General features: G+C 47.4%; 1 protein-coding gene across 2 annotated transcripts in view; it reads left to right on the plus strand.

The window, feature by feature from the left end:
* Positions 1 to 25,806, plus strand: part of RNF20 (ring finger protein 20) — an 838,977-nt gene that overhangs the window by 102,303 nt on the left and 710,868 nt on the right. For both annotated transcript variants that reach the window (XM_069628987.1, XM_069628986.1), the window contains exons 3-5: positions 16,859 to 17,026; positions 17,142 to 17,292; positions 17,972 to 18,157. In XM_069628987.1, the coding sequence (XP_069485088.1) occupies positions 16,859 to 17,026; positions 17,142 to 17,292; positions 17,972 to 18,157 (505 nt within the window). The remainder of the gene's footprint in view (positions 1 to 16,858; positions 17,027 to 17,141; positions 17,293 to 17,971; positions 18,158 to 25,806) is intronic.

Consider the following 25,806-nt stretch of genomic DNA (forward strand, 5'->3'; position numbering starts at 1 on the left):
CCCGCAACCACGGCATGCGTCTGGGCCGTCCAAGGGTAAGGGCAGCAGCACCAAACGTCATGCAGACGTCGAGACGCCTCAGAAGAGAGCACCGATGCCACACAAAACCCTGGTTGTGCTGAAATCCACAGTGCAACAGTCTACGCAGCCCAAACACCTCCCTATAACGCCAAATATGAGCAAGAGTATCGCTAAAATCGTTTTCTGCAGTGAAACAGAAGGACCAGACTATGGACATGTCGAAAGACACGAGCAACGGAAAGATCACTCTGCGAGTCCTTTGTCTTTATCTAAGACTCTAGTTGAGAAATCTCGATGTTCTAGGGAGGAGGATCATCGGGGAGAGCCCTTTCCTCCTCTGGTTCCTCCTCATGGACCAGAGAGAAGTTTGGGGGTGCATGAACAGGCTGGAAAAGTTTGTTGAATTTTCTGAAAGATTTGCTCCTAAAAGGCCTTGTGAAGAGAGCCCATATACACCTGTGGCCAGGTTTGAGAGAACTTCTGATACACCTCATCAGGACGAAGTGTTTGACATCACTGATAAGTTCATATTGATCCATATGTACAGGATGATGATCCATTTTATGATCCTACTGATGACCCTACTGATCCCATGTAGCTATGAGAGGACTGCCAGCCGGTCGATAACCAAACTTGGGCGTCCCCTACCCCGGACCATAACACCTTATGTATGATCTCACCCCCCCCCCCCCCGACCCCCCAGTCCGTCAGGCATTACCTGTTGATGACCAGATGGCGTTTAATGCTATCTTAAAGAAAAAAGCTGAACATTTCCAAATTGCCACGCAGGAGGCAGTGCCAGATTCGGATTTTGTTGAGGACATCTTAAAAGGGAAGTCTCCTGACAGTCAGGCTATCCCATTACTGAACTCTATAAAAAGACACCTTGCTCTTTTGTTAACGACTGCACAGACCAAGGCTGTGAATCCAAATCCACGAGTGGAGAAGCTTTTTTGCCCTTCCCCTACTGACCTCCTCTACATTAGGGGGTACGACCCCCCCACCCTCCCTCAGGATTCTCTGGTGTTATGACAACTAGGAAGAGGGCAGGTATCCCCTTGTCCACAGGCGAGGCACCGCCTGACAAAGAATGTATGAAGTTGTGCGCAATGGGAAAGAGGGTTACTACTACTGCTGCAGCATACTCCACACGCATAGCCAAGATTACTACGCTGTTGCTAGCTACTCGGATGTTCAATGGAACCTACTGCAGGAGGGCCTTCAAGAGGTCCCTGAACCCATGCGGGCTCGCCTGCTTAAGATTGTATCTGAGGGCAAGCAGGTGAACCACAACATTCTTAAAAATTCTTTAGACGCTGCTGAGACAGCGGGAAGGACGTTAGCCCAGGGTACCCTACGAAAACGGCACACCTGATTGAAAAACTCTGGTTTCAAGCCAGAAACCCAGGCATCCTTAATCAACAAGCCGGTGGAGGACTCCAACTTGTTCGGCAAGGCTGTTGACGAGGCGCTGGAAACAGCAAAAAAGGAAGACCTTGAACCTAATTACTCAAAGGCCCTTTCAGCAGAGAGGGGGAGGTTCTCGTCTCTCCTTTCGTGGGCAGTCCTATTCTCGCTCCCCTCAAAACCAGTATGGTTCTGGAAACAATTGGTCCTCAGGTCAGTGATCTACCTCCACCACCCCGTATCCACCTAGAGGACAACACTGTGGGAAAGGAAAGGGTAGTAATTCCACCCCCAGAGGGTCCCCGGCCTCACGTTAGAAATGACTTTCAGATCTGGGTCCCCTCCCATGCCTCTCCGGTCGGGAGACGTCGAACATCATTTCTGCATACATGGGAGGGCATTACAACAGACCAGTGGGTGCTCAAGACCGTCTCTCATGGTTACTGCATCGAGTTCAGCCGACCACCTCGATTTAGACCTCCGAGATCAAGACGCCTATCACCAGAACGGTATTACCCAAATTCTTCGTTTACAATTGTTCGAATTAACAATTGACCGAATTTAAAGGGTCACAATTGACCTTTTCACAATTGACCGAATATATATGTATATGTGTATGTGTGTGTGTGTGTGTGTGTATATATATATATATATATATATATATATATATATATATATATATATATATATATATAATATGTATGTGTGTGTGTTGGGGGGGTTTGGGGTTGGGTGGGGGGGTTTCCCCCCACATATATGGTACAATTGACCTTCACAATTCAGTCAATTGTGAAAAGGTCAATTGTCATTCGAACAGTTGTAAAACGAGCAATTCGTATACAACCCACCAGAATACCTGAGGATCCTGCTGCAAGAGGTCGAGATCCTGCAGGAAAAGGGCTCCATCGAAGTCGTCCCTCTACTACAGGTAAACAAGGGTATTTATTCAGTTTACTTCCTTGTACCCAAAAAGAATCTCCCAACGCTCCCTGTGTTAGACTTGCGCCCAGCAAACAAATTTGTCAAACCTCAGACGTTTTTTATGGTCACACTGCAAGAAGTAATTTCCTCTTTTAACACAGGGATTACATGGCAACATTGGACATGAAAGATTTGTACTTTAATATTTCAATGTTGCCGGCACACAGAAAATACCTAAGGTTCATGATAGAGAACAAACACTATCAGTTCAAAGTTCTTTCCTTCAGCATTGCCTCAGCCCCAAGGGTATTTACAAAGGTGCTGGCAGTTGCAGCACTGCATCTGCGCAGGCAATCCAGTCCAGTTTATCCTTTCCTCAACGACTGGCTCATAACAGGGGTCTACTACGGAACATGCCTGTCGAACACTAAAAGACGATAGACCATTCAGTCTGGGATTCTCCATAAACGAGAAGAAATCCAGCCTAGACCCCAGTCAAGTCAAGCAGTTTCTGGGAGCTCTGATTCGGACAGAAGACGGCCTCATCTTCCCCTCCAACGAGAGGGTTCAAAACATGCTGTTTCAGATCCCTCAGTAAGCAGACAGTCGAGAGGTGACTGTATGCAAGACCATGTGATTATTAGGAATGATGGCGTCCTGCATTTACTTGGTTCCTCACGTACGTTTGCGCATGCGTCCCATGCAAGTGTGGCTCAACAGCCAGTGGTGTCAGACCAACGGACAATAGGGCGATGCAGTGGTTGTCTCGGCAGCCCTTGTTCTCACCATGCATTGGTGGTCGAGGGAAAACCTCTTGAAGGGAAAGTCCTTCACCATCCCTGCAGTAGAAGCCACTCTCAGGACGGACGCATCTCTCACAGGTGGGAGGCTCACCTGCTTCAGCAGACAGTGCACAGCGTTTGGTCGCCAGCGGTAACGTTCAACCACATAAATCTGTTGGCGCGGTTAGCCTTATTCAAAGCACTGAAAGCCTTTCAGACAGTTATAGGGGAAGACCGTCCTGATCCTTAGACAGCACCACAGCCATGTACTACCTGAACAAGCAAGGAGGCACTCCCTCTCGAGGGCTGTCCAAACTGTCCCAGAACATTTGGAAATGTGCTCTCTAACGCAAGATGTTCCTCTTGTCACAACACGTTCCAGGGGAACTCAAGCTTCTGGCGGATGTGCTCAGCAGAGACTTCCCACTGCCCTTCGAGTACGAATGGTGACTACACAAAGACATCGTCTCCAATGTTTTCGCCGAATGGGGCTTCCCAGAGATCGACTTGTTCGCAACTCTGGAAAACGCACAATGCCAAGATTGCGACTCCAGAACCGATCCAAGGGAACTGTCTCTGGATAACATGGTCAGGGAAATTTGTTTATGCTCAATTCCCACCCCCCCAATTCCCCTACTCAACATGATTGTGCACAAGATGCACCAGGAACCGGTCACCATGATTTTGGTGGCTCCGCCAACCCTGGTTCTCTCATCTGATGGAGATGTCTCTCTCTCGCCTCCAATGAAACACTTCACCCATGCTCGCAAACTCTGAACTTAGCGGCCTTGCTCCTGAGGTCACCTCCAACTTCCTCAGAGATGCATGGACATACTTAGGGAGGCAAGAAAACCCAACACCCGATATTGCTACTCCAATAAATGAAAGCGCTTTGTCATTTGGTGCAATTCCAGGAGCATCAATCCCATTGACTGCTCACTTACCCATATTGTGTTGTACCCGACTCTCTTACTAGACTCAGGCCTGGTTTTTAATTCCCTGAAGGTTCACTAGCTGCACTCTCAGCCTACACTACGTCCCAGCAAAAGGTGTTGTGGTGGAAGATACCATTTATTAAGGCTTTCATGGAAGGGATTAAAAGGATTCATCCCCTCCATTTCTAACCCGACTCCTGGATGGGACCTAAATGTGGTATTGACTAGACTTATGGGGTCTCCTTTTGAGCGTATACACAACGCAAGTCTCAAAGCTCTTGCCTACAAGACCTCCTTCCTAATGGCTATCACTTCAATACGAAGAGCCAGTGAACTACAGGCCCTTTCAGTTCTAGACCCTTTTGTTACAGTTCACAGAGATAAGACGGTTCTGCGCACTCGACCTCAATTTGCACCCAAATTTATTTCCAAGTTCCATGTGAACCAGTCTATAGAAATACCAACTTTTTTCCAGAACCCCACTAACGTGGCGAAAAGAATCCTACCCACACTAGATGTGCGCAGGGCAGTCATGTATTATCTGGAAAAGACTAATCCAGTTTTAGTGGCAGCTGGTAGAGAAGGGGATCCTGTCTCTAAATCAGCCATCTCGAGGTGGATTGTCACTTGCATCACACTCTGCTACACTCTTGCTAAGAGAGAACTGCCCTTCAAGCTCAGAGCACACTACTCGAGGCACTGGGGCTTCCATAGCATTCATTGCAAATTTTCCTGTATCCATTTGCAAAGCGGCAACCTGGAGTTCTGTACACACATTTACAACACACTATTGCCTAGACACTCGTTTTAGGTCTGACTCTCAGGTGGGACTAGCAGTACGTAGACATCTTTTCTCTACTGTTCCTTCTCACATTCCAACTCCGGGTACTGCTCGCTAATCTATGCACAGAATGTGATTGTAAGCAGATTAACAAGCATCAGAAGACATGCATTACTTACCGTGAAATCATTTCTGATGATTGGATCTGCTTAGATTCACATGCGCCCACCCTTCCGTCCTGCTCGGATGGAAGGAACATAGACATCTTACTACTACTACTTCTCTCTCTGTACTCGTTCACTCACGGCAGAAAAAATACAATCAGAGGGACCTCTACGCGTGAGGGATTTTGGGTACACTACACGTTACGTTGGGGATAGTGTTACAGGCACGCCCATGTCGACGTCCCCTTTCGATCCTCGAAAGACAAGATGCAATACTCTGCGGTCATCACTAGATATCGGACTATATGCACAGCATGTGAATCTAAGCAGATACAATCATCAGAAATGGTACGGTAAGTAATGATCTATATATATATTTGGCCCAAAGTCAGCATACTTCTGGGGTGTACTGGCGATGGTGGGATTTGACCAACCCCACCCATTCGCCCTGGATCTGGCCCTGTGCTATCAGTGTAGGAGGTTTCGGTAGATTGACAATTTTGCAGTTTTTCAAAAATAGGAAGTTGCGACACAACAAAATATGCAAGGCTATAGCAGACCCCCACATGCATGTCGGCTACAGACTCTTGCAACGACGGGTGGTACCGCTATAGTTCATATGACTTGACTTGCTTTTACTTTCCTGGGTTATGCTCCTTTTAGATTCTATTATCTTTCTGTTGGTTCTTCACACAAAAACCTGTTTCGAAGGGATTGTGTCCTCCGACGTATTCCTCATCTTAGATATATCCTTCCAGCTCTGCTGGCCTCGGAAAACTTTTTCTCCAGAGGGCGCTGCGCGTCGACGTCCCTTGAGTCGATGTCCTTCGACAGCCGCCGTATCGACGCTCGAGGTCATCCTGCCTATAAAGGCCGCGCGCAGCGTCCGTTCCTCAGTTCCATTTTTCCGCGCTACTCGGTGCCTCGGAATACCGTTGCTCTGTTCTTAGTCAGATAATCCTATTTACCTCGAGTTATTCGATCCGTACTCGATGGCTTCCTCGGCGGAACCGACAACTTCTCGATCCGGCTTCAAAAAATGTCGGGATTGTGGGAAAAAGATGTCGTTGACCGATCCTCACAGAAATTGTCTGTGGTGCTTGGGAGCCGAACACCATTGTTCGGAGTGCGAGGACTGTATGTCCATGACAGCTAAGGCCCTGAAGGAGCGTAGGGGGAAGCTGGAGAAAGGTAAGACTTTTAAAGCTTCTTCTTCGTCGACGAAGTCGAGACATTCGTCTCCTCGTCACCATTCGCGCTCCAGGTCTCGGAGTGGGTCTCATCACTCCTCGAGATCGAAGCACTCGAAGAGGAGACGTCGAAGATCCCCTTCTCCGTCTTCCTCTTCCTCTGTTTCGCCAAAAAGAATCCCTTGCCCCACGAAACATAGTTCCCGGGCTGAATGGGAGGAATTCAGAAAAAATATGATGAGCGTCTTCGAGAAAGCGGCCTCGACCCCCTCGAAGACTGCCGAGAGCGATGCTCTGGTCGAAAGACCCGAAGGTAAAAAACGCCGCGAGTCGCAGTACGCGGCGAAAGAAACCTCTCGAGCGCGTCTCGAACCCTCGAGTAGGACTATGACCTCCAAACCTTCCTCGAAGGTTCCGTCGACGTCGATGTCTTTGACGCCGTTGTCGAAGGGACCTTCGACACACGGGTCTGTCGCGTCGACGCCGAGAAAAGTCACGGTGACCACACATCCAGTGACGATCCCCAGGCCCTCGACGTCAATGGCGTCGATATTGTCGAGTAGAATTCCAATTCTGTCGAGGTCCTCGAGGCCTCCACCTCTGTTTTCGACGCCACGCTCGAAGCCTTCGACGTCGACGACATCGACGTTTTCGAGGCCAATAATGACAAGTTCGGCACCCTCTGCCTTGGAAATGGGATTTACTCCCTTTATGAGTTCAGAACAATTGAGAACTATATCCTCAATTTTAGAAGAGGGTGATTTGTCTGAACAAGACACATTTGCGTTACAGGGACCTGTAACCCCAGTTAGAGAGGAATTTTCCTCTGAAGAGCGCAGATTAAAGGATCTTCATGATTCTTTACATGAGGCAAGTGGGTTAGACACTTCCCCTGAGGTGGATGTTGCTAAGCCAGACCCGGGGGAGCATGCTGAAACCCCCTACAGAGCCTTAATGGCCAGGATTACAGAGTTCATGGGGTGGTCTACACCTTCACAATCTTTCCAGCAAGATGACCTCACGGATATTCTTGACAAAGGCCCACAAGAGGATCCAGTGGTGCCCTTTCATAAAGCTCTTCAGAGAAAGATCATGACAAACTGGGAAACCCCAGATGTAATACCAGCAGTAAATAAAAAACTGTCTGCAAAGTACAGGGTATCTTCCACAGACCCAGAGTTCTTGTCTAAACATCCATCCCCAGAAAGTCTGGTGGTACAAGCAGCATCCTCTACCGATGTCAAGACGGCATATCCTACAGTCCCACAGGACAGGGACGATAAAAAATATGATGCTATGGCAAAGAAAGTCTTTTCAGCATGTAGCATGGCGTTAAAGTCTGTTAATGCTACTTGCACCCTTGCTAGGTTCAGCCATACACTTTGGGAGTGTGCTTCTACAGCGGCTGACTGCATCCCGGAGGGAGAAGAAAGGGATGCGTTCCTGAATATTATACAGGACGGTAAAGACGCTATGTGCGAATCCCTCCAGACGGGCATTGATTCGGCTGACAGTATCAGCAGAGCAATGGCGGCAAGTACATCAACCAGGAGGTTCGCTTGGTTGAGAAAGTCGGGTTTTGCCCCAGATGTGCAAGCCAGGCTCTTGAACATGCCATTTGATGGCTCTTCTTTGTTCGGGAAAAAGGCGGATGACAGTTTAGAGAAACTGCAAACTTCAAAAGCAGCAGCAAAATCCCTAGGAGCTGCAATCCGTCAGACTCCTTTTCGTCCCACAGGAACCATCGGCATCTGCATCAGCCGCCCCAAAACCACTCTGAGGACTCCCCTCACAGGACACCTGTAGGAGGCAGGTTGACTCAACATCTGACGGTATGGCAGGCTATCACGTCAGATGCTTGGGCATTGGAAACAGTCGCCCAAGGTTACTGCCTGCCTTTCCTGCGTATACCTCAGAGTCATCCACCGGGAATCAGCTCTCAGAAAGCTCCAGATCCGCTCCTCTTGCAGGAAATTTTGGACCTGCTAGAGAAAGGTGCCATAGAACCGGTACCTGTAGCGGAGAGGAACAAGGGCTGGTACTCCCCTTACTTTCTCATTCCGAAGAAAGACGGAGGACTGAGACCCATCTTGGACTTGCGAGAATTGAACAAATTCCTCAGGAAAGACAAATTCAAGATGGTCATTCTTTCTCAGATCCTCCAGGCCCTTCAGTTTCAGGACTGGTTGGTATCTCTGGACCTTCAGGACGCTTATTTCCATGTGCCTATCCATCTCAAACACAGGAAATACCTGAGGTTCGCAATTGGCAACTCTCACTATCAATTTCGAGTACTGCTTTTTGGGCTGACCTCCGCCCCGAGGGTCTTCACCAAGTTAATGTCGGTAGTGGCTGCAAGTCTAAGGAGGGAAGGGATTCACGTCTACCCCTACCTGGACGATTGGCTGATCAGGGCTGTTTCTCCGGAGCAAGCTCGGATCCAGCTAAATCACGTGTGCTACTCCCTTCACAAACTGGGCTTCTCCCTCAATTTAAAGAAGTCTCAAATGATACCATCGCAGAGACTCCAGTTCATAGGAGCGATCCTGGATACTTCCCTGGGAAAAGCCTCGCCACCAGAGGTGAGGGCTCAAGATATTCTACAGATGGTTACCAAGTTCCAACATGCCCAACGTCTCCCAGCCTTCGACTTTTTGAGGTTGCTAGGCCTCATGGCATCCTGCATTTTCCTTGTGCCAGAGGCTTGTCTGAGAATGAGATCCCACCAGTGGGCACTGAGGACTCAGTGGTCACAATTCTCAGGGAGAATGACAGATCTTCTTCAGGTTCCCGGCAGGGTGGCTCGAGACCTTCAGTGGTGGGCCTGTCAGGAGAACATTCTGAAAGGAGAACAGTTTTGGCAACCCTGGCCGGGGATAACAGTAGTCACGGATGCCTCACTCACAGGGTGGGGAGCCCACGCCAACGACTTGACCATCAGCGGTCGTTGGTCTCCATCGGAGTCCAGACTACACATCAACCTGTTAGAGCTGAGAGCCATCAGACTTGCGTTGAAGGCTTTCCTGCCAGCTGTACAAGGGAAGAACGTCCTGATAATGACGGACAACACGGTGGCCATGCATTACCTCAACAAAAGAGGAGGCGTAGGATCACTACCCCTGTGCAGAGAGGCGATGCAGCTCTGGTTTTGGGCAATCCAAGAAGGAATCTCTCTATCGGCAGTTCACCTAGCCGGAGAGAAGAACTTGACAGCGGACGCTCTGAGCAGGCAGAACACAGTCTCCCACGAGTGGGAGCTAGCTCAGGAAGTCCTTCAAGAGATCTTCGCCCTTTGGGGAACCCCTCAGGTAGATCTGTTCGCCACCAGCCTAAACAGGAAATGCGACCTGTTCTGCTCAAGGGAATTTCCTCCGAGAGGAGCTCTGGGAGACGCGTTCATAGTGGACTGGGAGTTTCCGCTTCTGTACGCGTTCCCACCGGTCCCTGTCATTCCTCAAATGATCAGGAGGTTGAGAAGATTCCGGCGAACCATGATCCTAATTGCCCCGGATTGGGCCAGGAGAACGTGGTACCGGACCTTCTAGACTTGTCCATCTGCCCTCCAATTCGACTTCCTCTCAGAGAGAACCTACTCTCACAGAAGGGAGGTCAGGTTCTCCATCCAGACATCAAAACCCTCAACCTTCACGCTTGGCTTCTGAACGGCTGAGGTACAAGGATTGGGACCTCCCTGATGATGTTATGGAGGTGTTGCTTTCGGCAAGGAGGCCAGCAACAAAGTCTTTATACCGCTGCCGTTGGAACAGATTTTGCAGCTGGTGTAGAGAACAGAATATCGACCCATTTTCATGTGGTACACCAATGGTTTTGTCCTTCCTACTATATTTGGCAAATTCAGGCCTTCAAGTTGGCACCATTAAGGGCTATCTCGCAGCGCTATCTATCTTCAAGCGTACTGCGGAGGAACCATCCTATTTCAAATTACCCTTGGTAATACAGTTTCTAAAGGGGTTAACCAATGTTTATCCCCCAAGACCATTCCAAGTTCCCCTATGGGATTTAAACTTAGTACTAACTTTCCTGATGGGTACACCTTTCGAACCTCTCCATTCTTGTTCGTTAAGATTCCTTACCCTTAAGACTGTTTTATTAATAGCACTTACATCTGCTAGAAGGGTGAGCGAATTACAAGCTCCTTCTTGTAAACCCCCTCATACAATCTTTCACAAAGACAAAGTTGTCCTGCAAGTGAAGCCTAATTTCCTCCCAAAGGTAGTTTCTGAATTCCATATCTCTCAGAAGATTACCCTACCATCTTTCTATCCTCCTCCTCACCCGGGGAAAGAGGAAGAGAGGTTACACAGACTAGACCCTAGGAGGGTTTTAAGTTTTTACATTAGTAGACTAGCCAGGATAAGACAGGCAGACCAGCTGTTTGTAGGTTACGCAGGTCACAAGCTGGGGTTACCAATAACTAAGCAGACCATTTCCAGATGGATCATTCTAGCCATTCTGGAATGTTATAAACTGGCAGGGAAAGAGCCCCCTCAAAACCTTAGGGCTCATTCGACCAGAGGTATTGCAGCTTCATCGGCCCTCAAGAGGCGTGCCGATTAAAGACATATGTGCGGCCGCTACATGGTCGTCTGTCCATACCTTTACACGTTTTTACAATCTGGATTCCTCCTCTAGTCAAGAGACTAGGTTTGGAAGGGCTGTACTGCATTCTATTCATCAATAGAAGACAGCGTGAAGTCAGTACTCCCTCCTCCGAATATAGAATACTGCTATGGGAGCCTATCTAAAATGAGGAATACGTCGGAGGACACAATCCCTTCGAAGAACAAGTTACTTCTTACCTTGTAACGTTCTTTCGACGGGATGTACCTCCGACGTATTCCTCATCGACCCTCCCATCCATCCCCGCAGTTCTACTTCCCTTGTTGTTGCAGCGTACGCTCCTTCAGGGTGATTAGTCTAGTCCAGACAGTAATACTGTGGGCTACAAAACGGAACTGAGCAACGGACGCTGCGCGCGGCCTTTATAGGCAGGATGACGTCGAGCGTCGATACGGCGGCTGTCGAAGGACATCGACTCGAGGGACGTCGACGCGCAGCGTCCTCTGGAGAAAAAATTTTCCGAGGCCAGCAGAGCTGGAAGGATATATCTAAGATGAGGAATACGTCGGAGGAACATCCCGTCGAAAGAACGTTACAAGGTAAGAAGTAACTTGTTCTTCTCTTCCTGTGGTAAATGGTTGACACCCTTTATAAACCTCTTATTCTACTTTACTTTCTTGAATTTTACTTGTAGGAGCCTGCTTGGTCCAGTATCCAATCTTATTCCCTTCTTGAGGGTTTACTCTGGAGATTTCTTCTTCTTTGAGTTTAAATATTAAATTCTCTTTATTACTATTGGGACGAGTCTGATTAGCCCTATAACGATTTTCACCCACTCCTCCTTGGTTTTGTTACTTCACTTTCTCCTCTTGATTAAAGTCTCAGATTCTCTTTAGTTTGACTGGGCTGAGTATGATTAGTCCCATAATGTTCTTCCCATTACCTGGGATCTTTAGGGGCAACGTCGCTGGGGCTTCTTGTGGCTCGGGGTGGAACTTCTGAAATGTCAGGTTTCTCTCTCTTTCACTCCTTCAAAGCTTTCCTTTTTGTATCCATGTCGAGGATGGTCACAAGGTACTTCTTGTACCCTTTTGCTTCCTGCTTTTGCTTGTCTGGTGGTCTCGGCTTTGTTGGCAGACTCTTGATCCACCATGCTTTGCCCGTGGTCATGCCACCACCTGTGATGCTTCTCTTTCCATCTACACTCCAAGACACTCTGCATCAGTCTCCTTCTCCTGTTTCTCTCCGGTTAAGACACTGCTCGTCTTTCGGCTTCACGTTCCCTTATGGGCGAAGAATGCTGCGCATCCACTTTTCTCTGTTCAGTCGGTGAGACGCTGCATGTCTTTCTCCACCTTCTGCTCAGGCGCTGTCTCTCTTTCTCACCTTGATCAGAAACCACGCGTCTCATTATCCGTCTGAGAACGACAACAGCCCTGGTTTGTAACTTGCTGGCTTTTTCTCTTTCCAATATTCTCCCTCCTTCTCTCTGGCACATGCTTGAGCCTTCCCTGGCATACGTCCGGTTCGTTGTTTAACACACTCACTTGGTTTCTTCGTCCCAGTGAATGGAGATATTTCATTTAGGGATATCTATGGCTCTGAGTTACAATAGCCGATATTGGGTTTCTTCCTCATTCATGGTTCGACAATAGATGTTCTTATAGGTATGATGAAGAGGATTTTTAGGGAGTTCTTTAGAACGGGATTCCTTGTGCCCAAAATGGGGAGTTTCTCCCAGTGAGTTCCCACTTGCCTCTAGCCCTATGGAGGGTATTGCGGAGCGGGCTCACCTCCCTAGCCTCACAGGAGGTGGGGGATCCCTTTGGGGAGAAGGGAAGAATTCTTGCGATTTGTCACAGGTGCCACAGAGAATAATGTGCTCTTTAAAGAGCACTATGCCACTGTTATGAAAGATTTTATGTTTGCTACTTCTATGGGACACCCTTTCTTTTTGCTTTGTTTATACTCCTGCCTTGACTTTGGAGGTAGGTAAAGCCTTATGCTTTACTTCATTTGCCTTTTTGCTCATTCATATAGGGAAACTGATCAGTACTGAGAGACTTTGGACCTCGTTACAAGTTTGGCGGTAGCCTTGTTGGTAAAAACCAGCAGGCTGCGCCCCTGGCAATGAGGAAATACAGGGCCATTACAACCCTGGCGTGCCCTTTATTTCCCCATTGCCAGGGGCCGGAAACTTTTACTCCCCATTCCCATTTGAGCCGCATAGGGCTCAATGGGAATGGGGAGGCCGGTAGCACCGGCATCATTCAGAATGGTGCCGGTGCTACCGGCAGGGCCTGCTCGCAAGTGCCGGTACGCCTGCCAGGTCAGACCTTGCGGGCGGGAAGGCACCCGCGAGCAGAACTCGTAGTTTGCCGGTCCAGTAGCAATAGTACCGGCAAGCTTAACAGTACCATTGTTACGGACCGGAAAACCTGTAATGACGCCCTTTGTCTTTCTTAGTGAATTTTGTGTATTGTAACAATTGCACAGATCACCCTAAAGTGAAGCGGGTTAGGGTACTTGGTATCCTTACAGCTTATACTGTAATTGCCTTTTGGTTACTTTGACAGTGTGCCTAGGATGAGTTGGTGGTATGGGATTTTTCTTCTACTGTATTTTATACATTTCACTCATGCACTTTTGTAATTACTGTAATGGGCTACTAAATGTGGCTAGCACCCTATCATGGCTGTGCCACAAGGTTTTACTCGCCCTTTAGTCCTATTTTTTTTTTCCCTTTTTCCTGCCTTTCCAGGTCAGGAAATGCCATATATGAAATGTCCTTTCACAGGGAAAGCAGCTGTCAAAGAAGTGTTTTTTTGTTCGACTGTATGTCTATTACTGGGTAGATGTAGTGGCCAGTGGCCATCGATGATCGGATAGCCACTGCCCGTTTGAATTGTCAAATCCTTACCGTTGGTGGACCTGGGCGAGCCCCAGTCCAGATCTTGGATAAAAGGAGGACGTCTGCAGTCAATCCACAGATCATCGTTGGCGCCAAGTCTTCTACAAAGAAGAGAAGCCTATTGATGACCTGAGGATGGCCCCTGCAGCTGTCCAGCACCAACTCCAGTAAAGTCCTGCTCCTCCGCCTGATCTTAAGACCACCCTTACTGGTGCTTTGACCATGACCAGTGAGGAACGGCAGTCTTGCCTTTTTGATCATAACCACTGCAATCGTCCAGATCTCTTAAATCTTGGAACTGGTGACTTTAGGGCACACAGTTCTAAACCATCTTAGGGTTGGACTCACTAAGTGTTAGGGGAGCAATTCTGTGGTTATTGTTGGTGTCTTTACTGTATTTCATTAATCTGAGTACTTACCGGTGCTTACCAGTGTTTCACTGGCACTTTATAAACATTGCTTTATTCTGAGTTTTCCATCAAAGCCATATCGAATTATAGCAACAAACATAGTAAAATCAATAACATTAATTTAAAATACCAATCACAGAAAATAAGTGCTTACTTATTACTCATATCAGATAGAATTCATCAAGGTACTAATATATACATAGCGCAAAACAAAAATTGAATCCTGTGAAAAGTCAAATAGAGATGCTTATGCTTCCTACCAAGAATAGAAGCGCTTAGTATAAAGTGAAGAATACTGTGCCTAGAGGGGGGGTCCCATAGCAAGTCTTATTTAGCTCTCAAACTGGAGAGGATTACCTAACCATTAATTACCCAGATAATGCTAAATTAATTGATGTTAGTCAATAATATTGTAAGACATGCGCAATCACAATTAATGCTATAGAACGTGCGCAATTTTATTTTCTCATTTGTGAGCAATGTAATGTGCAATGGCTATCAGACCACAGTAAAATCAGAAGTGTAATATACATTGACAATAAAATACACAATAAAAGTATAAAAACACACCAGGGGAAGGAGTGCAAGTTATGCAGGTTTAGTCACCCGCGGTGAAAGATTCATTTTTCCCAAGCTATTAATAAATAGGATGCAATGCTTTTGGTGTGGGAATAGTTTTCGTTAATTTTGCATAGGTTAACTGCTTCATTAAAAGACCTTGTATTTTTACTTAGAAAAATTGGTTTGTCATTTTGCTCTTGCCGTTTTGTACAATGGGCAGAAAAACAAAAAATGAGCCTCTATATCTACTTCCTCAGTACAGAGATGTCAGTATGCAGAGTCACCTCTACCTCAATTTGAAGTGTAGGCTTGAAGAGGCAATATTCCAAGTCATAATCTCAGGGACACTTTCTTCTCATTGATCTTCAACTGGTCAAGATGATTTTCAAAACCTGAGTGAGTTTTGAGTGCTGTATAAAACCACCTATGGTGCGAGTGCCCACACATTGTGCTAATACTGTGTGGTGTACCCATTCCTTGAATGCTTCTTTGACCTTCCCCTTAGCACTTATACCATAACAGCCTGGATTATTCCACCGTTCTGAAAGGGTGAATTGTGAATAACATGGTTTTCATACATCCTACCCACGGCAGCTCTTTGGTCCTTGGAGTTTCTAGGAAGTCCTCAAGGATTGTGCAATGTGATGAGAGATTCTCGTTGATCCACATTCCAATTCAATAGACAAGGGGTTTATGTTTGGTGGTATAGTTAATGCCCTATAGTCCACTATTCCATCTTTGTCTGTATTGAAGGAGAGTTATAAGAGGGGCTCAATAGCCTCTTTTTATATCTTGCTTTCTTGAATTTCCAATGCATTTAGTTTATGTCCCCATAGTTCTGCGCTATAAACAGAGGTGGACACTGCTTAGGCCCTATAGACCTCCATAGCACTAAAAATAATCCTCATGTTATTTTGAAAACTTAAAACCGCCTCACCTTTCCTCTATGCGCTAAGATGTTAGTACTCTTGTCCAGTTGTGAACTGCAGCTTAATAGGCAATTTTGTTCTAATGCTGAGGTAGTCAAATGTGTTTATCATTTCCCCATCTACGTTAAATACCGGCTCTGGGGGCCTCTTCAAGCTCGGTGGGAAACATGCCATTGTTTTGGTTTTCTTACTGTTTAATTTTACGCTTCTAGCCTTAGCTGCCTTTGCAAAGGTTGTGATTACATTTTGCAATCCCTTGGTTGGTTTGGATTGTCTCATCAGCAAAAAGGAGGATTGTATTGTATAACCTCCCATCTGCGGTGTATCTGCCGCTATACCCATATCATCTATCAAAAAGTTGATGTACAATGTAAAAAGTAGGGGGTCAGTACGCACCCATGTCTAACTGACCCTAATGTCAAAGCGTGACCGAAGACCTGTCCTCCTTTTACAAATGCATAATTATCTCAGAAAAGTAACCTGACCAAGGCGATGAGCTTGCTAGGTATTAGCATCTGCTCAAGTATTTGCCATAATTTAGGGTGTGGGACAAGGTCAAAGGCTGTTTACTGGTCTATAAATGCCAGATAGGTTGTCTCTTTAGGAGGAGTACAAATTTGTATAACACTAATGATAATCCAAAGGTTTGGTTGAATGGTAGCGATACCTTTTCAGAAGCCAGTTTGCATGGGTGAAAGTATCCTATGCGCTTAACACCAGTCCTCCAACTGTTGCTGAATCAGCCTTCCCAAGTGTATTTAAAAGTGAAATTGGGAAGTCATTTTGGGCAAGTTCACTGGTGCCTTTTTTATAAATGGGTACTAAAATCGCCCCCTGCCAGCTATGTGGAGCCATTTCACTGGTTACTGAAAGCATTTGATTCAAACTTCTCCTAATGGTTAATGTGTACATATGTTTTATAGTAGGTGCGTGACAATATTTGATGAGAGGTTTTTCTTGCTTAGTGTACATTTTAAAAGCCTAATCATTGTCTATTTTTGTACTTACCCACCTAACCTTAATTATTGTGGTTGTTCTGTGTAGACTCATTGTAGCCCTAGTCCACATTTGCAGCACTCCTACCTTACATTGATTGAGTTTGGCTAGTCCTCAGTGTCACCATAATAGGCTGGCCTCCCAAAACCCACCCATAGGGTTGATTTCAGTAATCCATTTAACCAGCTTGCTAATCTCCATTATTTAAGAAAAAGTATTGTGAGCTTTGCAACTGGTCTCATTTTATCTGGTCCCCTTACCTTTTCTAGGAGGAGTTGGACATTCGCACTCTGCAAACCAAGAACCGGAAGTTGGCAGACATGCTTGACCAGCGTCAGGCCATTGAAGATGAGCTTCGTGAGCACATTGAGAAGCTAGAAAGGCGCCAGGCGACAGACGATGCTTCACTACTCATTGTTAATCGCTACTGGAGCCAGGTACGTCTTCCTCTCCCACCTATCTCTTTCACTCTTGACTCTACCCTTCTGTGTCCTCTCATTCATCAGTCCGTCCATCTATCAGTGAAGCCTTGTGTCGTTCCTTTACCTCCAGTTTGATGAGAACATACGAATAATCCTCAAGCGGTATGACATGGAGCAGGGTTTGGCGGACCTGCTGTCTGAAGGTAAAAAAACCCTTGTGGTTCCGGAACCTGAGCCAGATTCAGACAGCAATCAAGAACGAAAGGATGATCGTGAACGAGGTGAGTGAGGCGTCCTATCTTTTTTGTTTTTGGAAAATAGCTCTGCTGCATTTCAGCATATTTAGAGAAATAATGTTCCTGAAGTGCAATATTGCTCTACCTACTCAAGCATATTATGATGTCTTTAAAATACTTGATCACTCTAAAAGGACTTGTCCTGCAAATTATAGCTTTGAACTTAAAAACATTAAATACCAGCCACTGATTTATTTAGTTTAATGGCTTTCAGTCTGCCCAGGTAAAATGAAGTGATCCACATTAAAGGTTCTAAAGGCTAGTGTAGAATCTAAAGATGTTGCTCAAACTCCTTTGACAAATTCAGATATGTACCCAAGAGATTCACATATACTGTTTTGTTTGAATAAAACATTGTTTTGACTTCATGATGCCGGGATATGTGTGGTGTGGGTTTATTGAGGAAGCTTTAGCCTGAACTCATAGGAATGTTTTAGGCACCTCCAGCCAGGGCTAGGACATGTAATGCTCTGGGTGAGGTGTCCTGAGAGAAGCAGATATTTGATTGTCTAATCAGATCCTGCACGCCACCATCCCTAAACCCCTCTGTATACCTTTGCAGAGAAACTTCGAAATTACTTCTTGGTGTCCTTGGTTCCACTGCCCATTCCCAATGTCCCTGTAGTTCTCTAAACCTTTTACTTTTTTCTCTTGCCCTTTGCAGTCGAAGGGCAGCTGGAGCCAGCCTTCTCCTTCCTGGCCACACTGGCGAGCAGTAGTAGCGAAGAGATTGAGACCCAACTGCAGGAGCGTGTGGAGTCCTCACGCCGTGCTGTGGCACAGATTGTGGCTGTTTATGACAAAATGCAAGAGAGGGTGGAGACACTGTCACGGAACCTGAACAGCAAAGGTGAGATCTAAATACCCACCCAATGTAGGAGGGATTGCTGTCCCTTAGAGCAGAGGTGCAAGGTGCAGCCTTACTGCAATGGGAGAGATGCACTAATGGAACTTGAACCACAATGATGAGTGGTATAAATGTAGTTGAATAGAGAAGCTATCCCAAAATGCACCAATAAAGCCACAGAAAAGTAATATTTTATTCAGATTTTTACTGTGGGAATAAGGAGGTTGCAAGTGAGGTTTTCTTCCACTGATGAAATAAACGCAGGCAGTCTCACAGCGATACGTAGTGATGGAGACAGTGACAGGGATGAGTAAAAGAGACACACACACACAGTGAAATACCCAATACCCAATACCCACAGGGACACACACACACACACGCCCACAGGGACGCACACACACACTGATAGACTTGCATAGAGACAAAGATGCCAGAGACCTTTAATGACATATATGTGGGGGTCTGGCCTATCCCAAATTTTACTTTATTTATACAATCCAAACCCTTTCAAAGGAAAGTTCATTTAGTGGCAGCATTAAACGGGGTTCAGAATTGAGATTCAAAGAGCAGGAGATAAAAACCAGCTCCTGGGTGTCGGGCATCACCATGCATGCAGCAGCTACCGCACCGGTACCAGCAACTACCACAGATGCTCCTTTAACTTGTCCATTTTGTATGAACCTTTGTGTTTAAATGTGTATTAGATGTGTTTAATTTGTCTTTTATTAACATTCTCAACTACTGAAAGTTAATGTCACATTTACATGTTTGGAAGGCACCTGTTGGCTCTAGGAGCCAACAGTAGCTCGTGGTAGCGGTTGGTTTCAAGCTAATCTGGCTCTACTATGCTAGAAGAATGAGCTAAATAGCTCCCAACTCCCCTCAATTTCAAACCCCGATTAAAACATTATTGGAGCGCATAATTGGGCAATGTCTTCTGTCCCTCTTTTTGGGGCCTCCCATATGTCCTTAGTTCTCTTTTTGCCTGCATATGTGCATTTAGATATGATATGAGCAAGTCTGCCAGGGCAGTCTTTGTATAACCACTAACCCTATGGTCGGGCAACTGCACCCAACCAAAAGGAAAGCCAAACCACGCTTAAAGGCAGGTATTGCGACAGATCTATCAGGCTTGGCTCTCAGGAAGGGGTAGCAGGCTGACGCAAAGTTGCAGTAGTCCACACACTTACCCACAGAAAATACACCACACTGATCTACTGAAAACATATATACATTTATTATGTTACACATACATAACTCTATCTGTTCAAAAACGCCTAGTATCAAAACACATAGTACATTATTCAAACAGTCAATGGTCATTGAGGACTACCATGGCCCCTATACTTAAATGTGGGTCTACTATACAAACCTAAATTGACAGGGTGTGGGACCAGAATGTTCTCCTTGTGTTCCCCACCAGGAATAATCCTGGTGCTCTCCCCAGCTGGGCACCTCCTGGTCATTACCCCTTCTTGGGGTTTGTTCCTCTCACCCCGCCTTGAGGACTCTGCTCTCACCCCGCCTTGGGGGCCTTGATTGTCTCACCCCACCTTGGGGGGGGGGGCCTTGATTTTCTCACCCGGCCTTGGGGAGGAGGGGGGTCTTGATTTTCTCACCCCGCCTTGGGGAGGAGGGGGGCCTTGATTTTCTCACCCTGCCTTGGGGGGGGGGGGGCCCTTGATTCTCTCACCCTGCCTTGGGGGGGCTTTGTATCTTCCCTCGTTTGGGGAGTTTTCCTAAAGTACACATGGAGGTAAGACTCTATAAATCCCTTCGCATACAGGTCTCCAACTCTTAGTTTAAGTGTTTCTGATGCTTGTTAATCTGCTTAGAATCACATGCTGTGCATATAGTCCGACATCCAGTGGTAACCGCAGAGTATTGCATCTTGTCTTTCGAGAATCGAAAGGGGACGTCGACATGGGCGTGCCTGTAACCCTATCCCTACGTGACGTGTAGTGTACCCAAAATCCCTCGCGTGTCGAGGTCCCTCAGTTTTTTTCCGCCGAACATACTGGTCGCCTTATGCGGAGCTCGAACAGAGACATTGTTCTCCTCGACCCTTGGTTGTATATTGTAAAGTTATTAATTAATATCCTACCGTCCATTCCATCGATGGCTGTTTCGTGATCTACGCCGAAGCCGGTACCACGGACCTTCGACGCATAGTGTTCCGGGCGGTGCTGCCGACCACGTGGCCAAGCCTTCTGGCCGGCCTACACAGAAGGGAGAGTGGGGTCGGGGTCAACATTTCCTTTTCCGAGAATGCCTTTCCCTTTCCTCTCTGTTCCTTGGGTCTCTTCGTCACTATATTTTTCTTTGGCTATGGAGAGGACTTCTTTTAGGTTTTACCCTTCTTGCAAGGCCAAATTTCCTTCGAAGGATAAACACTATGTGTAATAGGTGTTTGCCCCTGAATCACGACGAGACAGCTTGTGCGGCTTGCAAGCTCCTGCATCCAAAGACACTAAAGGAGTGCCGTGTTAAGTGATGGGCGGCCTGTGGAATGTTGCCGGCCGAGTCTAGTTCTCCCACGGCCACAACCGCCGATTGTGACGAGGGGCTAAGCGACAAACAGGCCTCTGATTCAGAGGCCATTGCCCTTTCGGCGGAGCATTCCCGCTCTGTGTCGTCCTTGGTCCTGCTATGGGGACTGTACACCCCAGCGACAAGGACGCACTCTTTACACACTAAATACACAACCCCTGGGACGTCTTCGTCAAAACAGTCGAAACGACCCAGAGTGCCAACGGGCACACCAAATGGTTCGGCCGTGCCCACCAGTCGTCGGGATTGGCAGCCCTCCCCGCAACCGCAGGTGTGCCTTGCGACTAGGGCATTCTAAATCGAAGGGTGCTGCCTCCAATACTCCGGAGACCGTCAAGGCGCATCGGAAGAAGGCGTCCATGGTCGAGAAAGCTCCAGTCCGCCGAAAACAACCGTGCAACCGCAGGACCATTCTAGACACCCTTCCACTAGGATTATTTCGGTAGATTATCAGAGGCAACGGTCCAGGGATTTTTCGATACCGAAGGACAAACCTAGGGATTCGTCGAAATCCAGGGATAGGCCAAAGGATTCATCGGAACCCACGGAGAAGCCTAAGGACAGACCAAGGGACTTGCATCAACCGTTGGTCCCCGAAAGGGCTTTTCGGAAGGCACGGGAGGGATTTCTTCGACGTTAAAGGAAAAATCTCGACGTTCTGTAATGGAAGATCCATTACAAGAGCCTTTTCCAGCCCTATACTCCTCTGGAGCATCTATTTGGAGCAGGGAGAAATTTGAGGTATGTATGGATAGGTTAGAGAGGATTGTACAACTCTCAGAGAAGTCCACGCCCAAGAGGCCTCAGGAGGAGAGTCCCTTTCCCCCTGTGGCTAAACTTCAAAAAGTCTTTGATCCTTCTCAGGAAGAAGAAGAAATACTTATTACCTCACTGAAGTTGAGGTTCCTGTGGACCAATACAATCTGGATGAATATCCTTTTGCTGACTCTGAGGATGTTCATATCGACCCCACAGAGGGTTGGAACCCCGACCTGGTGATCCTCAGCCTTGGCAGGCACCTAATCCAACAACGGAACCTGATGCCTTGTGCATGGATTCCCCCTTGACCACACCCACTCGACAGGCCCCCCTGGTTGACGACCAAATGGCGTACAACGCCATATTAAGGAAAGCAGCGGAACATTTCCAGATTGCTACCCAGGAAGCTGTAACCGAGGCTGATTTTGTCGAGGACATCTTAAAAGAGAAACCTCCGCCAGCCAAGCTATTCCTCTGCTAAACTCTATCAAAAAACAGTTGGCCCCTTCATTATTGACACCTGCCCTAATTAGAGCAGTAAATCCTAGAGTAGAAAAAATGTTTAGACTCTTCTCCCTCTGACCCCTTTTACATCAGGGGCCATGCTACTCCATACTTACTGGTGGGAACTACAACCAGAAAGCGAGTGGGGGGTTCCCCTATCAACAGGGGAGGCACCCCAGACAAGGAGTGCAAGAGGCTATACGCTCTGGGGAAGAGGGTCACGGCTGCCGCAGTTTTTTCCCCCACACATCGCAAATAAGACGAGACTGTTGGCTAGTTTTGCTGACGCACAATGGACCATGCTACAGGAGGGCCTTCAAGAAGTCCCTGAACCGCTGAGGGCTCGCTTGCTCTCCACGGTAGCAGAAGGCAGACCAGTTAATCAGAGTATTTTAAATAATACTTTGGATGTGGCAGAGACGGCTGGCAGGTACTTAAACAAGGTATCCTCCTCGAGACACGCATGGTTACGAAACTCTGGTTTCAAACCAGAAACTCAAGCTTCACTAATAAGTAAGCCGGTGGAAGAGACTAATCTATTTGGGAAAGCAGTAGATGAAGTGCTCGAAACTGCTCAGAAAGAGCATGACACCCTCAAGACCATGTATCAAATCACCTAGAGGCCTTCCCCAAGGAGGGGGAGCGGATTGAGACGTTCCTTTCATGGCCAACGTTTCCCTCAGAACCAATACAGCTCGGGGAAATAATTGGTTCTCTCCCCAAGGGAGCCACCAGCTACACCACACCGTATCCCCCCAAGAGGTTAATGACATGTAAAAGGAAGGGGCCGGAATTCTACCCCTCGAGGCTCCCTGGCCTCAGGCCAAAAATGACCCGCAGATCTGGGTCCCTTCCCATGCCTCCGGTCGGGGGCCGGCTAACATAATTTCTTCAAGCATGGGAGGGTATAACTACAGACCAATGGGTACTCAAGACCGTCGCCTACGGGTACTGTATAGAATTTTGCCGGTCACCCCCCCCCCCGCCACACACACCTCCACGTTTGAGATGCCTGAAGCCAGAACATCTGTGCATCCTGCTACAAGAAGTCGAGACCCTGCAGGAAAAGTGCACCATAGCAATCGTTCCTCTTCCACAGGTAAACAAGGGTATTTATTCAGTGTACTTCCTTGTACCCAAAAAGGATCTCACCATGCGCCCTGTACTAGCTTTGCGCCCAGCGAACCCATTTGTGAAACCTCAAAAGTTTTGTATGGTCACCCTGCAGGAGGTGATCCCCCTGTGTGAGCAGGCAACATTGGACATGAAAGATGCATACTTTCAAATTTCAATGTTGCCGGCGCACAGAAAATACGTCAGGCGGCTCGTGATAGAAGACAAGCACTATCAGTTCAAAGTACTGCCCTTCGGCATAGCCTCAGCACCAAGGGTATTTACAAAGGTATTGGTACTGGCAGTGGCAGCAGCACACCTGCGCAGGCTATCCATCCCGGTTTATCCTTACCTCGACGACTGGCTCATAACAGGGGACTCTCCAGCAATGACAAGAAATCCAGCTTAGACCCCAGTCAAGTCAAGCAGTTGCTAGGGGCTCTGATTCGAACAAGGGACGGCCACGTCTTCCCTGCCAACGAGAGGCTCAAAAACATGTTTCAAATCCCTCACTATGTAGCCAGTTGAGAGGTGACGGTATGCAGGGCTATGCGACTGTTATGGTGTCATGCATTTATTTGGTTCCTCACGCAGCCTTGCGCATGCGTCCAATGCAGGAGTGCCTCAACAGTCAGTGGTGTTAGGCCAGCGGTCAATGGTTCGATCTAGTGGTTGTCTCGCCAGCCTTTGTACTTTCTCTGTGGTGGTGGTCGAGAGACAACCTCGTGAAGGGAAAATCCATCACCACCCCCGCAGTGGAAAGCTTTTATTGGTCAAAGGGTTCAGGGACCTTGGGAATGGCTCCCTGTATGCGCACAAGCTTTAAGCCTGGGCGAACACCCAAACACTGGAACCAGCACTCCAGCAACAAAGGAGAGACCGACTCTAGGTAAGTATTACCCTGAGCTCCACAGTACGTTAGGAGTGATGAAGTTGCAGCTGGACGCCTTCACGATGCAGCAGCGGTGGACCTGATCTCTTGGTCCTCGGTTGTGGTAACAAAAGGAGAACCCTGGAAGGAATTTCGCAGCAGCAGTGGAGAGAGAGGGGGCTCCTAGCAAAGGATTCTTCGTGCTCCAATGTAGGCCTGTGGTTTTGGTGCTTTTTCACAGACTCCAACGAAGAACGGTTCTCGTCCGGAAAATTCATCTCGCTTGCTCAGTCCTGTACTCTGGTGAGGGGACTTTGAGGAGGGGGATCCTCTGGAGGTAAGGAAGCAGTCCACCAAAGTTTTGTGAGAGTTGGTTTGCGGCAAAACGATGCACTGCACTCGGGCTCGAGGTCCGAGGTTATTGGCTGTTTGCAGCCGAGGAACGCTGTAGCTCATCATGGCATGGCTTGAATTGAAGGTCATCTTGGGACTGATTATGCCCACCAGTCCAAGGGAGCAAGTTGTCCTCTTTGGGTCAGGGCAGCAGCTGTACTTCAGCATGCTTCTCTGTTAGCTGGAAGGGGCTGCAGGCGTCTCTGGTCGCCTTCTTCGGTTGTTCTGTTCCAGTGGTTCACTTGAATTTTGTCTCGGGATCCTTCCCTTTTATCCAGGAACCCAGCCAATCAATAGTAATGCAACATTCAATCTTTGGTGGGGTGACTGTCTTTTCAAGACAGCCAGCCTCCCAGTTGGAACTGGTTCTAGGCAGGCAACCCAGGAGACAAAGCAGAGTTTCTGACTCCTCCTCTGCTTCCTGTCCTCCCAGACACACTGGAGCCTCTGCCGCCTTCACAATGGATTCCTGTCGAAGACCAAAGTCAATCCAGGACCTCCACCGCCCAGGACCGGTGCATTACAGCGGCTGTGAACACAGCTGTTATGTAAGAATTGATGCAGTCCAACTGGCGCAGGACTACACAAGACTTATCTCTTGGTATTAGGTGACCCACCTTTTAATATAGGCCTATACTACACAAGTTGGTATTGTGACTCAGCAGCCAGGCATACCTTAAGAGGGGTAATGTGAACTGTAGAGCTGTACAATTAAATCAGTAAATACAGGCATCCAAGTAAACACCTACACACTTAGTTATAGCATAAATTTGAGGTCCGTAATAACCCGTAATAATACTTATTTTGTATCACCTTTGCAGAGTTACAAGGGAGGGAAAGGTTAGGATTAGATCAGAACATAATGTTATGCTACAAAAACAGTTGGATTCTCCCAAGTGGATGCAGGCAGTGTTTTATCCCAGCAATAATAGTGTTCAACAATTAAAACCTGCAAGGAAAAAAGCACTGCCAAAGCCAATTGGTTCAGAAGGGAGCCTTTAGGCAGCCAGGACAGCAAAAGTCAATGGGCCAGTTCAATGTTCTGATGTTCTCTTCTTAGAAAATATTCTTAAATAGTCAGTAGTTCAAATAGAAAATCAAAGCAACTCAAGAGGAGTCACCTCGAAGAAGCACAAGCTGAAAGGCCTTTGCAAGTGAGTTGAGATCAACTCGGAATAGGGTAGAATTGCACTCTGCAAGGTAGGAAGCACACCAAATGGCAGAAAGTTGATGTACCCCAAACCCCATAGTACATGTGAACTGAAGAATTTGTTCCAGCGGGATGCCTTCTGGTTTCAGTGCAGCAGAACCTTGTTCCTGGTCCTTGGTCATGGTGACGAAAGGGAGGACGTCTGGCGGGCTTCTGTGGCAACACTCGAGAGAGGGAGAGGGACTCGGCAGCAATGGATTCTCCTTGATTCAACTGCTTGTTTGTCTATTTAAGGTCTTTGTGGTTTTGGCG

Source organism: Ambystoma mexicanum, chromosome 12, assembly GCF_040938575.1.
Source record: "Ambystoma mexicanum isolate Mex_15411 chromosome 12, UKY_AmexF1_1, whole genome shotgun sequence".
NCBI classification, from domain to species: Eukaryota; Metazoa; Chordata; class Amphibia; order Caudata; family Ambystomatidae; genus Ambystoma; species Ambystoma mexicanum.